This window comes from Chiloscyllium plagiosum, chromosome 1 (assembly GCF_004010195.1).
Source record: "Chiloscyllium plagiosum isolate BGI_BamShark_2017 chromosome 1, ASM401019v2, whole genome shotgun sequence".
Lineage (NCBI taxonomy): Eukaryota > Metazoa > Chordata > Chondrichthyes > Orectolobiformes > Hemiscylliidae > Chiloscyllium > Chiloscyllium plagiosum.
Genome location: NC_057710.1, coordinates 129,638,784 through 129,661,697, shown reverse-complemented (window position 1 = coordinate 129,661,697; position 22,914 = coordinate 129,638,784). Strand labels below are relative to the sequence as shown.

Sequence of the window (22,914 nt, the reverse complement as noted above, 5' to 3'; positions counted from 1 at the left end):
TTATCTCTCAGACCCCCCCCGGTCCACAAACCTCATTCCTGATGAAGAGCTTATGCCCCAAAATGTCGATTCTCCTGCTCCTCGGATGCTGCGTGATTTGCTGTGCTTTTCCAACACAATAGTCTCAATTCTGATCTCCAGCATCTGCAGTCCTCACTTCCTCCTAACTTGACCAAATGTAATATGAAATTATATCAACCAAAAAGTGCCAGGTTTGATTCATGATATATGATGGTCTCAAAAAAGACAGAATTTCAGCCAGCCAACTGAGGTCGACAACTGACCTTGGAGTGCTATATTGGAGCAGGAGGAGGAAATCAGCTTGAGTCCTCACTCCTGTTCATTATTCTGTAACCCTTGCTGTCATTGTCCACAGCCTGCAATTACCCACTGTCTAGCAGTATCAGAGAAAAATATTTAAGGTTCATATTAACAAAAAAAAAAAGTGTTACCAGATAACAGTCTTTGCTCATGGACCTGTACCCGAGAAAGAATCAGTGACTTTGGGAGAGACAGGAAGAGAAAGGGGAAAAAAAAATGACATGTTTTATAGTTAGTTACTTCAATAACATATTGGTTTCCAAGGCAAGGAAATACCTTTAAGTAAATATTTGCATCTGGAAAATACAAGCATTTCATTTAAACATAATCACTTTCATATAAGGAATACATTAGGCACTCATAGGAGGTAAAAATACACTTGCATGCAAGATTATACATCACCTAACTTCTGAAATTGTTAACAGTTCAAACTTTTCAAATGGATAAAAATCCTCTATAAATACCAACAACAGGCATGGAGATATAAATAAAATCCACTGTTTACATCTCCATAGCAATTCAGTTTAACTGTGACACATGGCTGCCCAAATATAATTAAGAAAGACACCCAGTTGTCAGCTATGACAGACAGTAATACTTATCACAATGTTGTTTTTAAAACAACTTAAATAAAGACAAGATCTTAAATGTTTTCAAGCAACAGCTCTAAAAGATTATTCAATTTCACAAGAGTTAAAGGACATTTCAGTCCTTGTTGGCCTTGTAGGGTGATGTTTAGTTTTATCTGCTGGCTCAAATTTAGAACACGACAATAACACAGAAAATCTATAGCAAAGTCTGTCTCATCAATTAGCAGCATGACGACAAACAGAACACACAAGATTCTCATAATTTATTATCAATTCTGAAGATTATTTTAATGGCTCCATGAGCTGGTTTGTTGATCACTGAAGAAATCACTTTTCTCCAGTTAAATTCTAAAATACAGTTCATGAGGAGTTATGCAAGTTAGTTAAAATTAAAAAAATTGAGGAGGGAAAAAACAGTTCACAATCAACAACATTGAGTGTCCAAGACTTGAGACTTGGTTGAATCTATTACAGACTAGATGTGACTGCTCGTCAAATTGGAGCCTTAGCAGGTCATTTAGCACCCTCAAGAATGGCTACAGATTAATGGCTACTTGAATTCCTGTGTTATCTTAAATTGCACCTTTCATGTTTTAGAAGGTTGTCCATGCACTCACAAATGCATTTAAAAAATAATCTACAGTGTTCTAATAATTACATTTGTGGTCTATTTGTACTTCACAAAGCTAAGATTGGAGATTGTAGTGAAAAAAAATAAAAACCTAAGCATCAAAGGCAAAACTTTACATTGTATTATCTTACTGAGTTATTTGATATTAAGAGAACAATTGAAACCCGCGACAAAATGTAATTGCAGTGCCAGGGCTATAATTTTACCTTCATTTCCTCATTAAAAAATTAACAGATCTTTGTGCCTTAGCAAAAAATGCTTTGATTTTATTGATTACCGTAAGCACGGAACTCCCACATGATGCACATTAAACCAACTGCATGTTAAGCTGAGTCTCTTCTTGTTTTGCAAACAATATCAAAAAACTATTAATTGATATGCAGATCACATGTGCACATTTTCACATCTTTTTCTTCAACTTCTATTTCATCTTCCAAAATAGCATATATTTATTTTAATGAACACACACTCAATTATATCTGCAAGTGTATGTTAATGGTAAAGAACAAAAAACATTCTAAATTTTCTTGAGGTTGGTTTAATATAGTTACTAACATAGTCAGTTGCACATAGGAAATATGCTAGGAGTGAGACTTGAAATTTCAAAGCAAGTAAAATTATAGATTTAAGACAATTAAAAGGGAATGTCATACTAGAGCAACATAATTTCTGAATACCGTTTGAAAGGCTCAAGATGCATTTCAATTCATTAGTAAACCTTTGCACTACTAAAAAGACCAGACAAAGCCTTGTGAAACAAGGAAGAGACTGTAGAGTCCACTGATTAATGGCTGTTGCCAGCACTAATCCCTGGGAGACACCAATGTTGATATCACTCCATTCTGAAAATCATCTATTTACCATTCTACTATGTCCTTTAACCAATGTCATATCCATTCTACCACATCTCCTTTAATACTATATGCTTTAATTTTATAAGCAGGCCTTTTGCGTGCTACCCTAAACATCTTTTGAAAATTCACAAGCACAATATCTGTCACTTTATTGAATTGAACTGAGTGATTTACTGAATTAACTGATGCACTGTCACTTGCAGTGAAAAGCTTCAACTGTCGCCGAAATAGTGTCATTTTGAACAGTTTTAAGAATAAGAAGATTAAATAAAAGATAAAGCTGAGTCTATCTTCATTTGCACGTCTCCAACAGTGAAACCTATATTGACATCGCTCGCTCCAACTCCATGCCGCCTCGTGCATTAAGTATTAATTAACTCCAATTTCCTCACAGAACTCTACTCAATTTTTTGAAACATTTATATATCCTTATTACAAATCTGTGCTGGCCATGTTCAGTTTATGTCTTTATTATGTTGCTTAAACTAAAACTACTTTGTTACTAATTTGTTCTTGTTGCTACAAGAAGCAAAAATAAATGAAAATAAACAAGATAACCATCTGACAGATTCATTCAGAAATATTTCCTACACTATTCTTTTATATTAAGGTATGTTTTGTTCTCCTAAATTACTTATTTGAGGTGCTCAGTTGCTTTGTTGTGGTTATTAGGGATTTGTTTATTTTTGGTTGTTTTGTTTGCTTAAGCTAAATGTGAAACAAATATGCAAATTAATTTTTTTACTATACTGTATAGTTTATGATTTCTAGAGCTTAAAATTTGCTGCAAACACATTTTGATTTTCAAATTAAGCATTGCCAACTAAGAGTTAATCTTAGAACTGCACAGTATATTGAATACATTTCTCTTGAATAGTATTCCAAAAAATTGGAAAAGAAATTCTCCAAATATGCTTGTTCAAATATATTTGAAATCAAAATATATATTTAATCGGGAAAAAGCTGAAGTATACATTACTAAAACATCTATGTCACAAGCATAAACATTATATCCCTTGAATGCATGCTCATTAATGTAATCTTAATTTGCTCAAAACAATTCCATGAAAATAATAAGGTCTAATAAATTTAAATTATTTAATTTAATCTTATAGCAATGTACCTTTATGACAATACCAATCATAGTTTCACAATTTGCAAAACAAACTTTAATAAGCTCATTTGGATATACCTTTATGTTTGCATTTATGGTTATTGTTAATAGTGATTCCAAAGTGAAGAACTGAAGTGGGGAATGAATGTTCAAGAGGTCATCCTTCACTTCATACATGTCATAGCTGGTTATTTTCAACTTTTAGTAATCTGCCAAGGACTTTACTTCCCCAAATTGGGGGAAAAACATGAAATAAATTGATGGCAATTCGTTGATTCAGGCATTTGCAATTTCTAAATGCATCACTGCCTTACTGGAAGTAACCTAATTCCCACAAAAATGGTGCATTTAGGTCAAATTTTCCCGCAAGCTCTCCAACCCACAGTGTCAACATTTGCAACACGCCCAAAGTTTGCCCAACTGTCAATATTCTCCAACCCTACTAATAATATCAATCCTTTCCAACTCATGACCACCCTCTCCCCTCCTCCCCTCACTCCACAAGGCCCTCTGCAATTTTCTCACCTCTCCAATCTCTTCAGTCCCTCCCATCAATTTCTTATCTGCTGGAATGCCCCAATGTTCTTCCTGATCCCTAATCACACTCTTCTCAGAACTACTAAAATCTTTTCCCTAAAACTCTCCCTCTTGAGCTGCGCTGTGGCACTGAAGACTGACTTGTCAGCCTCTCAATCTGGCTGTACTCATCTGGGCAGCCAGGTCCTAGTATTAAATTAAACAGGCCCTGAAGCAAACACATGTTCTCAGGTCTCATGGCTGCACAACTGACTACGAGAAAGTGAGGACAGCAGATGCTGGAGATCAGTATCAAAAAGTGTGGCGCTGGAAAAGCACAACAAGTCAGGCTGCATCCAAGGAGCAGGCGACTCCGCGTTTCAGGCATAAGCTCTTCATCAGGAATGTGGAAGGGCACCCCCCCCCCAAAGGGGCTGAGAGATAAATGGGAGGGGGGGGTGGTGCTGAGGGAAGGTAGCTTGGAATGTGATAGGTCGATAAAGGTTGGGGGGGTGGGGTGATGGTGATAGATCTGAATGGAGGATGGAGCAGATAGGTGGGAAAGAAAATGGACAGGTAGAGCCATTCAAGAGGGTTGTGCCGAGGTGGAGGGTTGAATCTGGGATAAGGTGGGGAGAAAAGAGATGAGGAAACTGGTGAAATTGACATTGATTCTGTGTGGTTGGAGGGTTCCAAGGCCCTCAACTTCATCTTCCTATCGCATTCCCAGCCACCTTCCCCCCAGCCTCACCCCTTCCCACTTATCTCTCAGCCCCCTTTTTTCCCCTCCACCCCCCACATTCCTGATGAAGAGCTTACGCTCGAAACATTGACCCTCTCCTGCAATCGGATGCAGCCTGACTGGCTGTGTTTTTCTAGCGCCACACTATTTGACTGCAAAACTGCTATGTCTTTCAGAAGCAAATGTGGAAGAGAACTGTCCGTTGATAGAAACTTGAGTAGTTTCATTCAGGCCAAAGATTGTACACTGGGTGGTGACAGTGAGTCTGCTGGGACATGAGGAGATGACAAAGGGACAGAGAAGTGGGATTGCAAGAGAAGGTCTAACTTTGAATGGAAAGGGAAAACAAGGTTGGATTCGGGAAGTGAAGGGAAGATGTGACTCTTTCATTCCCAGGAGACAGAGCTTCCTTGAAGGTTGGTTGTCAGGATGACAGAGTGACTTATGAACCCTCTATGATGAGAGTGAGTGGGTGTGAGAGAGTAAAGGTACATGAGCGTGTGAGTGAGCGAGTATATCTGGGCATCAATTTGGATACATCAGGGTGCGTTGTGCTCATTCTTTCTTCTCTCTCCAATTTGTATCTGAGCCCTTCACATTGTCCCTCCTGCTGCCTGCCAGCTCTGATGGCTTTCACCTCTTTTAGAGTCTCCTCTTTCCTGTGCAGTTAGTTACAGTCTGTGACCAACAGCTGCAGGCACTCGTCCTGGTCATCCTGTTCCTTATTTAAAGTCCAATCTAAGGCAATATTGGACACACAGAACCTGATGTGATAAAGCAAACCTCCAAGGCATATAAAATAACGTCTTAGCAAAACTACAACAAACTTTTTTCCCAAATGAAGCCCAGAAAGCAGCTATGATATATTTTGGCATGTCTCCCAGAAACAGCTTCAGCCCCCTCAAATTCTGTAATGTGCTGGCTCCCAGTCTCACTGGAAGTTTCAGGCAGCCCACAAAGCCCACGGACCCATCATTAAACTCAGAAATGTCTGTTTAGATACTGTTCTAATTCAGTGATTAAAGCTGACTGAGGAGACAGCCGAGAGACAAAACAAGCCAATAAGTTGTGCTCCTTGTGAGTAAACGCAGCAGAGCCTCCTGTGCCAGAGGGGAGCTCCTGAGCTAGACTAGGTAATTCTTAACAGTTTTGACCATCAAAGCACAACTTATCATCTCTCAATGTGGAAGGTTTTATCAATTCAGTGATTATCCTAATCGAGAATCTCTCTTCCAAGTTGGATATACATGTATTACTTTATACAATAGAGTACAGAGGTTAAAGTTAGCTTCACAATGCTCTGTCAATTCCATTAATTTTAATTTCCCCATCAAATCCACACTAAACCTCAGCTCCAATTACCTAAATGGTACGAGAAGCTCTAAGATCTCGGAATATGGACAGACAAATTACTAAATACAGATTTCTTGGCCATCAAAAAAGGCAAAATTAAACATTGGGGCTCATTTCTAGAAGAATAAAATTGAAAACTAGGAAAATTATGTTGAACATGTAGTATTATGAACAGTTCTACCTAAATAATAAAAGAAAATGGTATGAAGACATAACAGCAGCAAAAAATAGTTACGACCATGATACTAGAGCTATGAAGTTATAATAATCAGGAAAGATTTAACAGGCCAGGATTTCTTTTAATAAAGAAAAGTAAAGACTGAGGAGTGACCTGATTATTGGGGCTGAATTTTAATGGTCCTGATTGGGTTGATGGGTATTACACTAGCTGTGTGGATTTGTGAGCCATGAATTGGAGATGGTGAGAGTTCCAAATGGTTTTGGCTCAGAGTCATGTAGCATGGAAACAGAGCCTTCGGTCCAAACTGTCCCTGCCGACCACGTTTGCAAAACTAAATTCGTCCCACTTGCCTGCATTTGACAAATATCCCTCTAAACCTTTCCTATTCATGTAACTTGAAATGTTTTAACTGTACCTTCATCTACCACTTCCTCTGGCAGTTCATTGCACATACAAACCACCCTGTGAGAGAAAAAGTTGCTTCTCATTTCCCTTTTACATCTTTCTCCTCTCACCTGAAAAATGCGCTCCCTAATTTTTAACTAACCCACTTAGGGAAAGGACTTTTGTTATTCACATTATCTACGCCCCTCATGTTTTTATAAACCTCTAAAACCTCAATCTCCTATGCTCCAGTGAAAAAAGTCCCAGCCTATCCACATAAATCAAACCTTCCAGTCCTGGTGACATCCTGGTAATTTTTTTTAAAGTCCTCTCCAATTTAATAATATCCTTCCTATAACTGGGCAACCAGAGAACTGTACAAAGTACCCTAAAAGTGGCTTCACCAATGTCCTGCGCAACCTTAACATGATGTTCCAACTCCTATATTCAATGCTTTGAGCAATGAAGGCAAATGAGCTAAATGGCCCTTAACCACCCAGTCTACCTGAGATGCAAATTTCAAAGAACTGTATACCTGAACCTGTAGGTCTCTCTGTTCAACTGCCTAAGGGGCCTACCAATAATTGTATAAGGCCTGCCCTTGTTTGTTTTACCAAAATACATTGCATTTATCCAAATGAAACTCCGTCTGACGTGCCTCAGCTCATTGGCACAATTGACCAAGATCCCTTTGTAATCTTCTTCACTGTCAACTATATCCGCATTTGGTGAACTTATTGACAATGCATCCTAAATTCTCATCAAATTGTTTATATAAATGACAAACAGAAGTGAACCCAGCTCCCATCCCTGTGGAACACGGCTAGTCACAGGCCTCCAGTCCAAAAACAAGCCTCCAACAAAACCCTCTGTCTCCTACTATCAAGTCAATTTTTTATCGAACTAAATCCCAAGAGATCTAACTTTACTATTTCATCTACCATGTGGAACCTTGTCAAAGGCTTTACTAAGCTCCATGCAAACAATGTCTACACTCTGCCCTCAATCTTTTTCATTATGTCTTCAAACATCTTATTTGTTTGAGAAAGACAACTTCCCATGCAAACCCCTCAGGGGTTAGCACTGCTGCCTCACAGCGCCAGAGACGCGGGTTCAATTCCCACCTCAGGCGACTGACTGTGTGTAGTTTGCACATTCTCCCCGTGTCTGCGTGGCTTTCCTCCAGGTTCTCCGGTTTCCTCCCACAGTCCAAAAATGTGCAGGTTAGGTGAATTGGCCATGCTAAATTGCCCATAGTATTAGGTGAAGGGAAATGGGTCTGGATGGGTTCTGCTTCGGCGGGTCGGTATGGACTTGTTAGGCCGAAGGGCCTGTTTTCACACTCTAAGTAATCTAATCTAATAAACTACCCACCAACAATGTCAGACTCACGGGTCTCGCTCCCATGCTTCTCCTTACAGCATTTCTTAAATTAAGACACATTATCCAGACTCCAGCACCTCACCAGTGTTGGTAGATCATACAAACATCTTTGCTAGGGGCCCTGCAATTTCTTCCCCAACTTCCCACAATGTCCTAGGATACACTTGATCAGGTCCTGGAGATTTATTCACCTTTTTTTTTCAGGACCTCCAGCACTTCCTGTTCTGTAATATGGACTGCTTTCCAAGACATCAGTATTTATTTCCCCAAGTTCCCTAGCCTCCAAATCTTTCTGACAAAATATTCCCTCTAATCTCATGTGATTCCAAACATAGAAGACCTCACTGATCTTTAAGGGGCCCTACTCTCTCACTAGCTGCTTTATTGCTCTTAATGTACTTGTAGAATCTCTGAATTATCCTTAACCTTATATCCCAAGGCTGTCTCATATCCCTTTTACCCTCTTGATTTCCCTCTAAGAATGCCCCTTATATTTTTGAAGAGAATCACTTGATTCCAGTTGTCTATATTTAATTTTTTTTTTAAAAAGATTTCCTACAATGTGGAAACAGGGCCTTCGGCCCAACAAGTCCACACTGACCCTCCAAAGAGTAACCCACCCAGATCCATTTCCCTCTGACTAATTCACCTAACACTATGGGTAATTTCACATGGCCAATTCAGCTAACCTGCAAATCTTTGGACTGTGGGAGGAAACTGGAGTACCTGGAGGAAACCCATGCAGACACAGAGAGAATGTGTCTGTCCTTGCAGACAGTCACCCGAGTCTGGAACTGAACCTGGGACCCTGGTGCTGTGAGGCAGCAGTGCTAACCACTGTGCCACCATGCCGCCCCGAAATATAGGACTCCTTCTTATTCTTGATTAGAGGCTCAATATCTTTATTCATTCATTGTTCCCTACTCTTACCAGCCTCACCCTTCAATCTAACAGGAACATAATGCCTCTGAATTCTTAGTATCTCACTTTTGAGTGTCTCCCACTTGCCAGTCAACCTTTTACCTGTGAATGGACTAGTCTAATCAACTCTTGAAAGTTCCTGTATCATACCATGAAAATTTTCCTTCCTCCAATTAAGAATTTTAAACTTTTATACAAGGCCTTATCCTTTTCTATAACTATTTTAAAACTAATTCTAGCTCTTAACTAAATGCTGCAGCATGAGGTGGATCTCTGTTTATTAAGGTAAATTATGAAAGTGCTGTACTTAGAAGATGTAACTACCCAGAAAACAAAGTGTTTGTCAGATTATTGATCTTGCCAACTGGCAAGCTGTCAAGTAAACATAAATAGTGTACAATGTAGAAAAGTCTTCAGATGAATTAAAAAGTCTACCCAATGGATAAAAGGTAAAGTACATTTCATACTCTTGAAACTGAGCATATAACAATGAATAATACTGAATCATCTTCAAATTTATTTTTATGTATTGAGTCTAGACATCTGTTGAGATAGCAGTTCTAAAGTCTGTTTATTTTCTTGAGTAGTTTTGTGGGGTCTTTGGTCTTCAGCCACTTAACCATTTTATAAGTGCTTAACTCTGTTTACACAGCTGCATTGAAGGGTGTGTTTCATTTGGGTGTTTTATGGGTTATTCAATGGCCTCCAACTGCTAGCATTTGGCAGTTGAGTGATATTCATAAAGTGCATAATGGTAAGGTGGGGGGAATAAGGTTGTAGGGAGATGAATTTAGAATGAAAATGAGGGGCTGAGGGTGAAGAAGACAAGGAATGGTAACAAACGAGAGTGAAGGTTAGAGGGTTTAGAGGGTGAGGGTGGGAGGATGAAGGTGTATGATAAGTTGGCAAAGCAGTCAGAAAATTCAGTTCTAAAAAGAGAGATTCAGATTGCTTCTGATGTACAAGGCTGAGACTTTTTACTTAAAAACACTAACCAGGTTCTAACTTGCTCACTTGGGACTCAATCCACAACTTCCATCACAGGCCTGCCACTTCAGCTCACTTACTTCATGGAGCCCAGGAAAATTGCTGGCTTACAGTTCGATAGGAATGGTTCTGAAGCAGTCTTCAGAAACAACTAAGTCTGATCCTGGATTTTGGTGAGAGGGAGAAGGATTGGTGGATCGTAACCCTGCAGACTTTGGAGACCATAAAGAAGAATGTCTGAAGGGACAGTGAATTTGGAGGGCTTGGTGGTGCAAATCAGCCTGTTCCAAGATGTTATTACACAGCTCTGGAGCATGTGAGACTTGAATGCAAGACTTCTGGCTAACAGGTAGGGACATTACCACTGGATTACAAGAGCTGCTTGGTGGGAATGCCTCCACTTTTGCTACTAAGGCATTCTCCCTGAATCTGTGAAGTTGTCCTTCAAGCTGCCAGTTTCCCAAAGCTTGGAACATTTGATTAGCCACAGTAAAACCTGCAAAACAGCTTAACTCAGAGGCTACGCCTCTAAGATATTTAAATTATGGGTTGGCTGTTTGCTCCTTGTGCCGTCTCCATTCAGCTTCGAAGTGGGAGAGTTGGGGGGCTCAGGTATTAGATTGCTTAAAGTTTACCACTTGACTCAACCCCGACTCACCCATTTCTGGATGTTAAAATTCACCCATAACATCTATACTTCTGGAGAGAAGCAGATAAGATCTTGGATTACACTTTTCTGTTTAGATTTTTTAAGTGTATCCAGATGTGATCTATTTTGTATAGCTCAATATACAGTTTCAAGCACTTTTTCTTAAAACCAAGTCTTAACCAGCTCTCAACTCGCAATCCTGACCACAGTGGTAGAAGAAGAAACTGTATCACAATTATTTCTTCAAATTGGGGGAGGATAATTTGAGACACAGGTTTGGGAATGGGCTAATACTTTTTTCTCCTGTTTCTCATTTGTATGAGTTAAATATAAATAATAGAAATAATATAAAATATAAATGAAGTAATGTTAAAAACTCACTTTTAATGTGAATGGGTAAATTGGTTACTCACAACCATGTCAATTATCAATCCTTCAAAAGCTGCTTCAAGCTATAATATTACACAACAGTGTCACTCTTTGACCCAGAAGCAATCCAGTAAAAAAATCTCTAATTTTCCAATCATTTATTTAAAATGGTAAACATCTATGGAATCTGAAAGTGGTTTTAAGAATATTTGAAAGGGATTAGAAACAGTGCCCACAGGAAGAAAATCACACGAATGCCATGTGGCCACTCAAAATGGAGGGCCAAGAAAAAGGATAGCTGTATTCAAGAAGGGAACAAAGGAAGCATATCTACAAGGAGCTGTGTATGTGAAACAGGTGTTGCACAGAACAGGATACTGAAGACAAGGTTAAGGTAGAGATTGAGAACTGAACAACTTACTGCTTAACTTTGCTAGAGCTGAGATGACCATTTAACTTAGTTTAAGGGATCAACAAAGGAGTCTTTGGGGAATCTGTGCTTTTGCAACTGTTGTGAACCTAGTAAAGAAGGTTCTATAGGACTGTGCTATGTGCATGAATGTGATTCAAGGGCAAAATTGGTAGATTGGATAGATGTGTGAACTTTTGTAAGAGGTTTAGTTTGAACCGTACACGATGTAACATATTTGTGGGGATTGATGTGGTTGAGTAAAGACATTACGATATTGTGTTGACTAGTTAAACTGCAATTTACCTTGCTATTTGAAGCATCGTTTGCCTGTTAATACATGTTTAATTTATAATGGTGCTGATTCATATTAATGTCAAAACTACAAAAAAGTGAAATCTTTTTCAGAATTTCTTCATTTGGGATTAATTTTATGACTTCTTTTATTTTGTTTACAGTTTTCTTATGAAGCAAGTACTAATCAGCTACTTCAGCTTTCATGATTCCTTTGGCTACACTTATCTGGCTATTCTACTAACCTTGACAGTTGCCAAACTATCGTTTTACATGCTAGAGCTAACAAACTATGATGAATTTCGATTTAAATAATTAGAAGAATTTACTGCAGAAATCTATATCAGTGTGATTAGCTCAAAGTGGTCTGACCTGTCCTCTTTGAAACTGAGCCTTAACATGACATTCACCCAGTTATTATCTTACCTCATTTGATGGTAATGATGCAAAAGGTTTGATGACAGCTGCCAACGGAATCTGAGATTGTTTGGCTATGTCTCCTGTACTAGGGAAGCAGTAAGTTGTGCAGCGTATAAAACGAGGGCTTGCATTTCCTTTAAAACATAAATGAGACAAAAAAAAAAGAATACTGATTACGTTCCTCAGCAGAGGCTTAACTTGCTTACAATTTCTTCACTTGTTCATAAAACTTACAAGAAAAGTAAAGGTTTCCAATTGTCAATATATTTTATAGCAAAGTACAGGATATCACACAATCCTGTAGATGGCCAGATGACATCCTAATTCAGTTTTATAGTGGGACAAGGGGTTACCTTTCCTCTAAGTTCTTGGAAGAGGATAATGAGTAACCTTGTCATTTCTATCCATTTCAGTAAAACAAAGCAGCAAATAATTTCACCTGAAGTGAGTCATCAGCAAAAACACTATCTTAATATCAAGAGAGGTACGACAACAGAGTTGAAGCAACAAGACTTGACAGATCTTCATTGTTCTTGTTGCCCCTAACTGCTATTGCAGGAACTGCAGTGGAAAGGTGGTACACTGTGTTGGATTGGGCGTTTCTATCTGATCACAATTGAGGGGTTGGGGGGGTTTATTTTCTTGAGCTTTATCAGGTCCGACAAAAATAAAACTGTTATGCTACTGGCTGATATTTTTTGTTCGCTATTTGTGATACCAGGGAAACTAACAGAGGTATGATTTAGGACAACACAAAATGGTACTTTATGTTGATTTGCATATCTAAATTAGAGTCTAAGAGTCATAGAGATGTACAGCACAGAAACAGACCAATCGGTCCAACCTGTCCATGTCGACCAGATATCCCAACTCAATCTAGTCCTACCTGCCAGCACCTGGCCCATATCCCTCCAAACCCTTCCTATTCATACACCCATCCAGATGCCTTTTAAATGTTGCAATTGTACTAGCCTCCACTACATCCTCTGGCAGCTCATTCCATACACGTTCCATCCTCTGTGTGAAAAGTTGGCCCGTAGGTCTCTTTTATATCTTTCCCCTCTCATCCGAAACCTATGCCCTCTAGTTCTGGACTCCCCCACCCCAGGGAAAAGATTTTGTCTATTTATCCTATCCATGCCCCTCATGATTTTATAACTCTCTATAAGGTTACCAGTCAACCTCCAATGCTCCAGGGAAAACAGCCCTAGCCTATTCAGCCTCTCCCTATAACTCAAATCCTCCAACCCAGGCAACATCCTTCTTTTCTGAACCCTTTCACATTTCACATCATCTTTCCAATAGGAAGGAGCCAGAATTGCATGCAATATTCCAACAGTGGCCTAACCAATGTCCTGTACAGCCGCAACATGACCTCCCAACCCCTATACTCAATACTCTGACCAATAAAGGAAAGCATACCAAATGCCTTCTTCGCTATCTCATCTACCTGCGACTCCACTTTCAAGGAGCTATGAATCAGTACTCTGAGGTCTCTTTATTCGGCAACACTCCCTAGGACCTTACCATTAAGTGTATAAATCCTGCTAAGATTTGCTTTCCCAAAATGCAGCACTTTACATTTATCTAAATTAAACTCCATCTGCCATTTCTTAGCCCATTGGCCCAAAATTCTTGGACTTTCTGTATCCAGAATGGAATGCCTACTGCGGGTGTCTGTCTCAGTTTACACAGACAGGACACAATACTTGCGCTGCTGAATCACTTTACTCAGATATGTGCAGCCGGTGTTACGTGTTGGCAGCCATCTGTAAAGTGATGGTTACAGACAGTGAGTGCTTATGATACCAAATAAGGGCAGTCAGCATTTCTCAAAAATGAAGTATATCTTGTGACCAAACAACAGGAAAATACTTTTTGGAAGGACACTAGTCAACTGCAGGATGTGTGTGAATTTAAAGCAGCACAGGGAGTGGCGCAGGATGAAATGAACAATCTGCTGCAGCAACCGCTGATCAGTGTGATGTGTGGCCAGAAGTTTCAAACCAGCTAACAGAATGGAATCCCATTTGGTTGATAAAGATGGTCATAGGGAGCGTGCAAGTCAATCTGTGCGCAATCTGTAGCACTTTGCATTTTCAGAAATTCTGCAATGCATCAAAGTTTATTGCTCTCTTGTCCTGCTTTACACTATGCATAAAGGCGTAGATACAGTATACATGTTGCTAGTTTAAAGACTCTTAATCTCCTGGACACACTGGAGAACTGTGGTGTTTGCTGATGTCACCTGTAACATCTGAAAAAGCCCGCAGCATAAGTAAAAAAAAAAGCTCCAAAGAACCGCAGATGCTGGAAATCAGAAACAAAAACAGGGAATTGCTGGAAAAACTCAGCAGGTCTGGCAGCACCTATGAAATGAAAGCAGTTTCGGAGTCAGATTCAACCTTAGCCAGGTCAAGGTTGGTATGAAGCTGGGATGTGGGGACAGGAGTGAATGATAGGCGGAAATAGAGCCCAGAGATAGAAAAACAGTTGGGCAGACAAAGGAATGGGTAAAGGACAGCTTGGGAAAATGAATAGCTGCTAAAAAGGACAATTAGTGGCTGACAATGGGTTGAATGTGGTAGCAACCAGTTTGATGACAAGGCCTGCGATGTAGGTGCTCAGACCCTAAAATTATTGAACTCGACATTGAGTTCTGAAGGCTGGAGAGCCCCCAAGTGGAAAATGAGATGCTGTCCTTCCAACTTCCTCTGAGCTTCACTGTAACATTGCTGCAAGCCAGAGACAGAGATGTTGGCCAGGGAACACAGCAGTGTGTTGAAGTGGCAAGCAACAGGAAGCTCGTGATCTTTTTATGGATAGAATGCAGTTGTTCTGCAAAGCATCCATAGTCTGTGCTTCCAATCTCCAGTGTAGAGCAGAACACATTGTGAGCACTGAATACAATACACTAGATTGAGTGAAGTTCAGGGGCCTTGGGTAGTGTGGAGGAAGGAAGTGAACAGGAAGGTGTTCCACATTCTGTGGTTGCAGGCAAAGGTGCTGTGGGGCTGAGGAGAGGTATTGAGAATGGAGGAGAAGTGGACCAAGCTGTCGTGGAGGAACTGTCCCTGTGGAAGGCTGTTTCTAGTGGATCCATGGACTTCCACAGTTACCCTGACTATACACCTCACACTCTGCTTTCTGTTCTATTCTCCCAGTTTCTCCGACTCCATTATGTCTGTTCTGACGATGCCATCGTCTACAAGAGGGCAACCAGAATGTACACCTTCTTCCTCAGCCAAGAATTCCCCACCACTGTGCTTGACAGGACCCTCAGCCATGCCTGACCCATCTCCTGCACTGTGGTCCTCACCTCCTCTTTTCCCTCCCACAACAGTGACAGGGCTCCCCTGTCCTCACTTTCTACCCCATTTTCAAAATGATATGAAATTAACAATATTAACAAACATGTTACCTTGATCCTGTACTATACAGTTGGTGGTAACAAGAGGAGGAACTTGGCCCTTGGTATTTGTTACGAAGAACTGGCCTGACCTTCGAACTTTATCTTCTTCTATAACCTGGATCTAAAAAGAAATATATATACACTGTTACATATTTTCAAATAAAGGTCCAATGCATCCATTATTTATAAATCATATTTAATTTATACACGGTATTTATAAAGTTGCATGATCATGTTTTGCTGTTCTTTTAAGGTCAAAATGTGATAGTTTAGTTACAACTAACTTCTCTAGAGATAGCCTTATATTAAAGGTGAAAGATAAATACATTGTTACATACATCAACACTAATAAGAGATTGTTATCAATGATGTAAACGATCAACTTCTTCTGATTGCTGAACTAGGCATCACTGCTCTTCCATAAAAGTAAAAGGAAGAGACCGAGAAATTGCTGGAAAAGCTCAGCAGGTCTGGCAACATCTCTGGAGAGAAATCAGAGTTAAGGTTTTGGATCCAGTGACCTTTTCTCAGAACAGAAAGAGAGCTCAGATGCAAAGAGAGGTCAGACAGTGGAATGAGTAAGGTAAGAAAAGGCATGGCAAGACAAAGAATTGAGAGAAACTAACAGAGGGGCATACAATGGAAAATGTAAGGGAGAGAGAAATGGAAGAGGTAAGGACAAACAGAAGGAGGGATGAAAAGGAGAGAAAATGATACATACAGCAAAATAATCAGGCAGGGAAAAATAGGTTAAACAATTCAAAGGAATGATAAGAAAGCAAAAGATTAAACTTGTGTAATTGCAGCAACAAAACAAAACACAAGAGAATTATGTCATATATGACAGCATAAGGGGCAAGAGTCCAGTAAGATGTCAAAGAGTAGAAAAAGGGCACAAGTCTTTGCAAAACATGAGGACAGTGATGTACAAAATGAGATTTGGTATAGAAAATGAGAAAAGAAAATGTCAAATTGTTGAAACAATTGCGCATCAAAAGGTTGCAAAATAAATTCAGGGTAGAAAGAGAAACAGAAATCAGTGAAGAAATATTTGACAAAGACAAACCAGGGTGTCAGAAGGATGTGGTGTGAATGAATTTTCCTTGAGCTACTGCCAAATTGCTGCTGTAATGTTGAAGAAACTGGTAGAAACTTGATTTACACCCAAAAGCGGGAGCTTCTGCTTTCTATCCAATGAAATTAAAAAGGTGGAATGCGAGAAGCTCTGAGGAAATTCACCCTCGGGACTTTTAATCTAGTTTTGGAAACAAATTCTGTGACTCAATCTGTTTTTAATTAGGGCCAGCAGAGATTGCAAATAAGTTAAAAACTATTTTCATTGCATTGCATTCTGATTATCTTGGGTTGTTAAGAACAAGTTCTTCCATTCCACCCTCTCCCTCTGCTCACCTGATCATGGACAGATTGAGAGGGAACCCCAAAGAGATGTGTCAGTAGGGTTTTTACCAACCTTTTTACCAGCTATCAGAATACATCTGAAAGAAATGCACAAACTATAAGACCATTAAATGCAGTAGAAATAGGCTATTCAGCCCATTGATTCTGTTCTGCCAATGTTTACATGCTGAATTCAATAACCTTCATCTCCATTTTCCTTATATCTCCACTTATCCCACAACCCTTAGTTTCCTTAATGATTAAAATCTGTCTGTCTCAGCCTTGAACGTACACACCCATGATGAACAGCTTCTGCAGTAAAGAATTCCACAGATGACCACTCTCTATTGCAAAGATTTTCTGCTCATGTGTGTTAAATGGGCGACTCCTTACTCTGACACTGGGTTCTGTATTCCTAGACACATTCACAAGGAGAAAGACCTTTCCATATTTAACCTGTTTAATCAGTGTATCTTTCCTTTGAGAATGAGACCAAAACTGTTCACAGTATTGACCAGTGTCTTGTATAGTTTTGGCAAGACCTCTGTACACTTATGCTCCATTCCCTTCTAAATAAAGGCCAACATTCCATCACCTTCCCTATTATTTGCTGCTTGGATGCTAGTTTTTTGTGATTCTTGCAGTATGACCCCAAATCTCTATGTTACAGCTTTCAGTAGTCCTCTGTCATTTCCTGACTCTCCATTATTATTTGTCCATCTTCTTTCTCTAAAGAGCCCAGGTCCAAAGGTGCCTTTTTTTTTTACATATTTAAAGGAGCTCTTACAGTTTGTTTTTATGCTATTTACCACTTTGCTCTTAAAGTTTATTTTCTCACCTGATTACCTTTTTGGTTGTCCTTGTTAGCTTTTAAAACACTCCTAATTCCCTGATTTATCACTAATCTTAGCCACATTGAAGGTTTTCCTTGCAATCTGGTAGTATCCTTAATGCCTTCATTATTTATTGCTGTTTTATCCACTTCCTACAGCTCTTCTTCCTCACTGGCATACAATCCTTGTCATGAGTCATGCACTTGTTTTAACATGTTTGTCTTTGTTCAACCTTCAATCTTTTCAGCTAAACTACTTTTCTAGTCCAATCCAGCCAACCCTGCCCTCATTCTCGTAATTATCCTTATTTAAATTTAGCACAGTTGATTTGGACCTAAGTTTCTCACTCTTAAATTGAACGTTAAATTCTACAATGTTATGGTCATGTTCCCTAGGCGATCTTATATTCTGTGATAATTTATTAAACCTGCTTCTACACATTACCATATCCAAAACAGCCCGATTCCTGGTTTGAACCAAAACATATTATTTAAGGAAATTATCTCGAATGCACTCTAAGAATGCTTCCTCAAGGCAACCTCTGCCAACTTGATTTTCCCAATTTATATGAAGGTCAAAGTCACCCATGATAAATGTGCTGTCTTTTATTACATTACCTCATTATCTCCTGATATATTCTCTGTTGCATACCAACTACTGTTAGTGGACCTAAAATATAACCCTAAATCGTCTCCTTGTTATTGCTTACTTTCATCCATTGTAATTCTATGTCACTTGATCCAAACTAATTTCTTAATAATCATAAAATCGGCCTCTTAAGAGGTTTTGTGGACACTGGGCAATATGGGGAAAAAAAATCACAAACACAGTTGTAGCAGTAACAAGAGACATTTCCCAATCAGCAAATTTAATCAAAATATTTACGTACTTATACTAAATATAAACACTACTTTAGACAAGCACTGGGTCACTGAATAAGCCTATTATATATTCATACCTGTATTTTGTGCATTAGAAAATGAACTACTTTAACAAAGACAGAAAAGATGTGCAATTATCATACAGATCTTTCAAGAATCATCCTTTAAGAGCAAAATTCATTTATTTTAATTTTAAAATGTAATGCGTTTATATACATCATTTCAAAAATAATTACAGCTATACAAATCTATTAAACAGCAATAAAATGGGCAGATTCAGCAACATTGTACTCCTGGGAGGTCCCCTTCAGGCAGATTTGTGGTCATGGATAGGCAGGTAACAACCCACTGTGACCTGTAATGTGCCTCGGAGCACAATCACAAAGAATTTACTCTCAGTCCCTTTACTAAATTATTGACAATTCCCAATGTCTCTGAAATAATATTCTGAATTGACTGAAGATGAAACTTGCATTTATCTTTAAACATACACCAATCTTTGGAAACATTTTCACAACTGTAACAAATTAGAAGTTGGATTATTGCATTAACCTTCAACCGCATGATGGTATCAAGTAACTCAGCATGCGAAGCTTGTAAAATACTGTCTGCTATAGTTTATTTATGCATGAACATTAATAATGGAGGGACAATTCCATATTAGTACCTTTGGCCAATAGAGAAAAATCTTAATGAATCTTCTTACCATATTGGGATAAATCAAGTGGAGCACAAACAGTTAAAAACATTATAGCAGCCTAAATTTGTGAGGTGTTGTTTGACAGAATCCAGAAACTCTATTCTGAAATGCTTTACCAGTTAAGCATATGAACAGGAATTGGCTGTACTTCAGAAAAAAAACTTAACATTTTGCAGTGTTCTACTTCCTTATTTTAAGACTATCAAACAGGCAGATTAAATTTTGCAAAATGTGAATAATTTTATGCCTGCTCCAGCTGCCTTGAGCTTTTTGATAGTCACTGAATGCATCATTGAGTGTTCATCATTAACGAAACTTACCTTAAACAATAACTTTTTTGTAACAACCATAGCGACAAAGTTCAAACCTGCATCTGCCAAATGCTTATAACTTTAAATAATCACTGTTCTGAGAGTAAATTTTTGAACAACACAATTGATAAACACAGTTGTCAAATGATCCACTACCATACACTACAACTGGTAGAACATTCGTGTCTGGAATGTCTGCTCAGCTTTCTCCAATCTCTTAAATTAAGTTTCACAAATGATCAACATAAACTCAAGGAATGAGTGTAAATAACTGTTTTTATAGCTTTTTTCTGATGTTTCAGTTAAAGTTATGGAAGAGAGCAGGAAAACCTCACAGAAATTCTACCCATCTGTATTTATTCTCTGCACTTACTTTTGATGATTATCTGAAATGAGAGCGTTTCATAATGGATGAGTGATTCATAATGTCTAAATCCTTGGCTATCCATCTGTTCCACTTGTCTGTATTAGTTAATGACACGTACCATTCAGGGTAAAATAGGAAGCAATCCTCTCTGCTCTGATACCCCAATCTTGTCATTTCTTGTGACCTTTGAACATCAATGAATCTCTATCAGGAAATAATGTGGATGTGCTGGTGTTAGACTGGGGTAGGCAAAGTTAAAAATCACATGACACCAGGTTATAGTCCAACAGGTTTATTTGGAAATACAAGCTTTTGGAGCACTGCTCCTTCATCAAGGGGCTACATGTATGCCCTATGATCCTACTCTACTGCTATTTGACGAAGGAACAGTGCTCCGAAAGCTTGTACTTCCAAATAAACCTAATGGATTATAACCTGGTGTTGAGTGATATTTAACTCTATCAAGTTTTTAACCTTTTGTGTTCTAATAAAAATCATCTAGAAATAACAGCAAGTGGTAATGGAAAAAGTAGAACGTAAAGAGTAGAAAGTGGAAGAGAAAAAGCAACAGAAAGAATAATGTATAGCAGAAAGAGTAAAACAAGTAACACAGATTAGAAGCAGAAACAAGTAGACATGGGTAACAAAATAAATGTAACATATTTGTATTTTAAATACACTTGCAATAAGGTATTTTGAGTAGATTTATGATTAAGGTCAGAACATGTGCAGTCAGGATCAAGTATAAAAATGGATGGTAAGCTGGCGACAAAACAGAAAATAGAGGCTAGGAGTAACCATTTGTACTGGTAAAAGGTGAAGTAATGTTCTGCAAGGATCAGACTATAGAGACCACTGTCAACCAACATGAACATAAATGACAAAAGCAAAACACTGCAGATGCTGAAGATCTGCAGTAATATTAAAAAGTGCTGGAGAAACTCAGCAGCTCTGTCTGCTTCTGTGGGGAAAGAAACAAAGTTAACATTGCATGCCCAATGACTCACTTTCAGCATACAGTGTTACTGAATAGGTTTCACTGGTCTTTTATCCCTGGTTTCAATAAGTCAGTTCCTAAAGAACTATTAATTGTTCCCTATACATGACACACAACTTTCTCAGAATATGCACCCCCCCAACCTCGAATGAGGGCAAATATTGAACTCCACTTCATGAATATCATGCAGCACATTTAATGGGAGACTAATTTGCACTGTCAGTCTACCATTTAGGTTGAAAGAGAAAAAAGATACCAAAAGAAAAATTCTACAAAGCAACAGCTATTTCTTGGTGAACAATTAACATGCATATATACTCATTAGATTAGATTCAATTCAATTCAGTGTGGAAACAGGCCCTTTGGCTCAACAAGTCCACACTGACCCTCCAAAGAGCAACCCACCCAGAACCATTCCCCTGCATTTACCCCGACTAATGCACCTAACACTATGGGCAATTTAACACAGCCAATTCACCTAACCTGCACATCTTTGGACTGTGGGAGGAAACCCACGCAGACACGGGGAGAATGTGTAAACTCCACACAGACAGTTGCCTGAGGCAGGAATTGAACCCGGGTCCCTGGTGCTATGAGCAGCAGTGCTGACCACTGTGCCACCATGCCACCCAGATGGTTACGCTGAAACAAAATGTCATTAGCTGATAGTAGATTCAAAATGAAAATGAAACTTGCTAAAATGTCCATGAGAGCTAATACCAGACTGCAGGATGTCAGAACATCAGCAACACTGGTCTGGTTGAATGTGACAAAAAAAAAACATTAGGAAAAGAAAACTCTAGAAGAGAAGCAACTAAACACTTTACAGGAAACAGTATTCTGGAACAAGGGAGCAAATCTGATTTCCAATCAGGGTAAAATCAGGGAGAGATGTAAAGAAAGCTGCGAAATTTATCAGCTGTTTTATGTGATGACACAAAACCAAGCTATAGAAATACAGACAAAACAGGCTAAGACTGGGAAAAACTAAACTGAGGAAGACATTATTACTTTAGCCATCAGCAATTTTGCATTAGGATAATTTGGGATCTAGGCTGAAAACAAACAGCATGAAGGAAGTAAGAAAATATGAGATGCAGAGTAAATTGTGCACAGATGACAGAATGACTTAAATATTCTGTGATGCATCAAAAACACAGCAGGTGTAAACTCCTGCTCACCTAAGTAATTCTGCTGCCATCTAATGGCATTATTCACATTCAAGTGAAAATCTACTGTAGTTTACAAACAATCAAGTATTTCAAGTTTTAAAGAAGTAGATACACTAAGAGTATAATGATTGAAAAACTGTCGGCCATTATTGGGAATTTCAGGTGATCAATGTCCTTTGATTCTCAAAGGTTTTTTTAGATTAGATTACTTAGATTACTTACAGTGTGGAAACAGGCCCTTCGGCCCAACAAGTCCACACCGACCCGCCGAAGCGCAACCCACCCATACCCCTACATTTACCCCTTTAACCTAACACTACGGGCAATTTAGCATGGCCAATTCACCTGACCCGCACATCTTTGGACTGTGGGAGGAAACCGGAGCACCCGGAGGAAACCCACGCAGACACGGGGAGAATGTGCAAACTCCACACAGTCAGTCGCCTGAGTCGGGAATTGAACCCGGGTCTACAGGCGCTGTGAGGCAGCAGTGCTAACCACTGGGCCACCGTGCCGCCCACGCGGTTTCTGCATAGTAAATATTGTCAGAGACAAAGTTAAGGGTGCAAGACTATTTAGAACCCAAGAAGGAAGCCTCAAAGCAGGATGGTTCATGCTGTCAGGAGTGCAGTTATAAAAGCAAGCAATGCCACATCAACCCCTTGTAAACTGCAATAACATATCGAAAACATTTTGACTTTATCAGACTGTTTCTGATAAGCAAA

General features: G+C 39.0%; 1 protein-coding gene across 2 annotated transcripts in view; it reads right to left on the bottom strand.

Moving 5' to 3' along the window:
* The window catches only part of LOC122553171 (protein transport protein Sec24D-like), a 202,602-nt gene that overhangs the window by 134,185 nt on the left and 45,503 nt on the right, over positions 1 to 22,914 (bottom strand). For both annotated transcript variants that reach the window (XM_043696769.1, XM_043696761.1), the window contains exons 7-8: positions 15,540 to 15,651; positions 12,125 to 12,252 (exon numbers count right to left, since the gene is read on the bottom strand). In XM_043696769.1, coding sequence (XP_043552704.1) covers positions 12,125 to 12,252; positions 15,540 to 15,651 — 240 coding nt within the window. The remainder of the gene's footprint in view (positions 1 to 12,124; positions 12,253 to 15,539; positions 15,652 to 22,914) is intronic.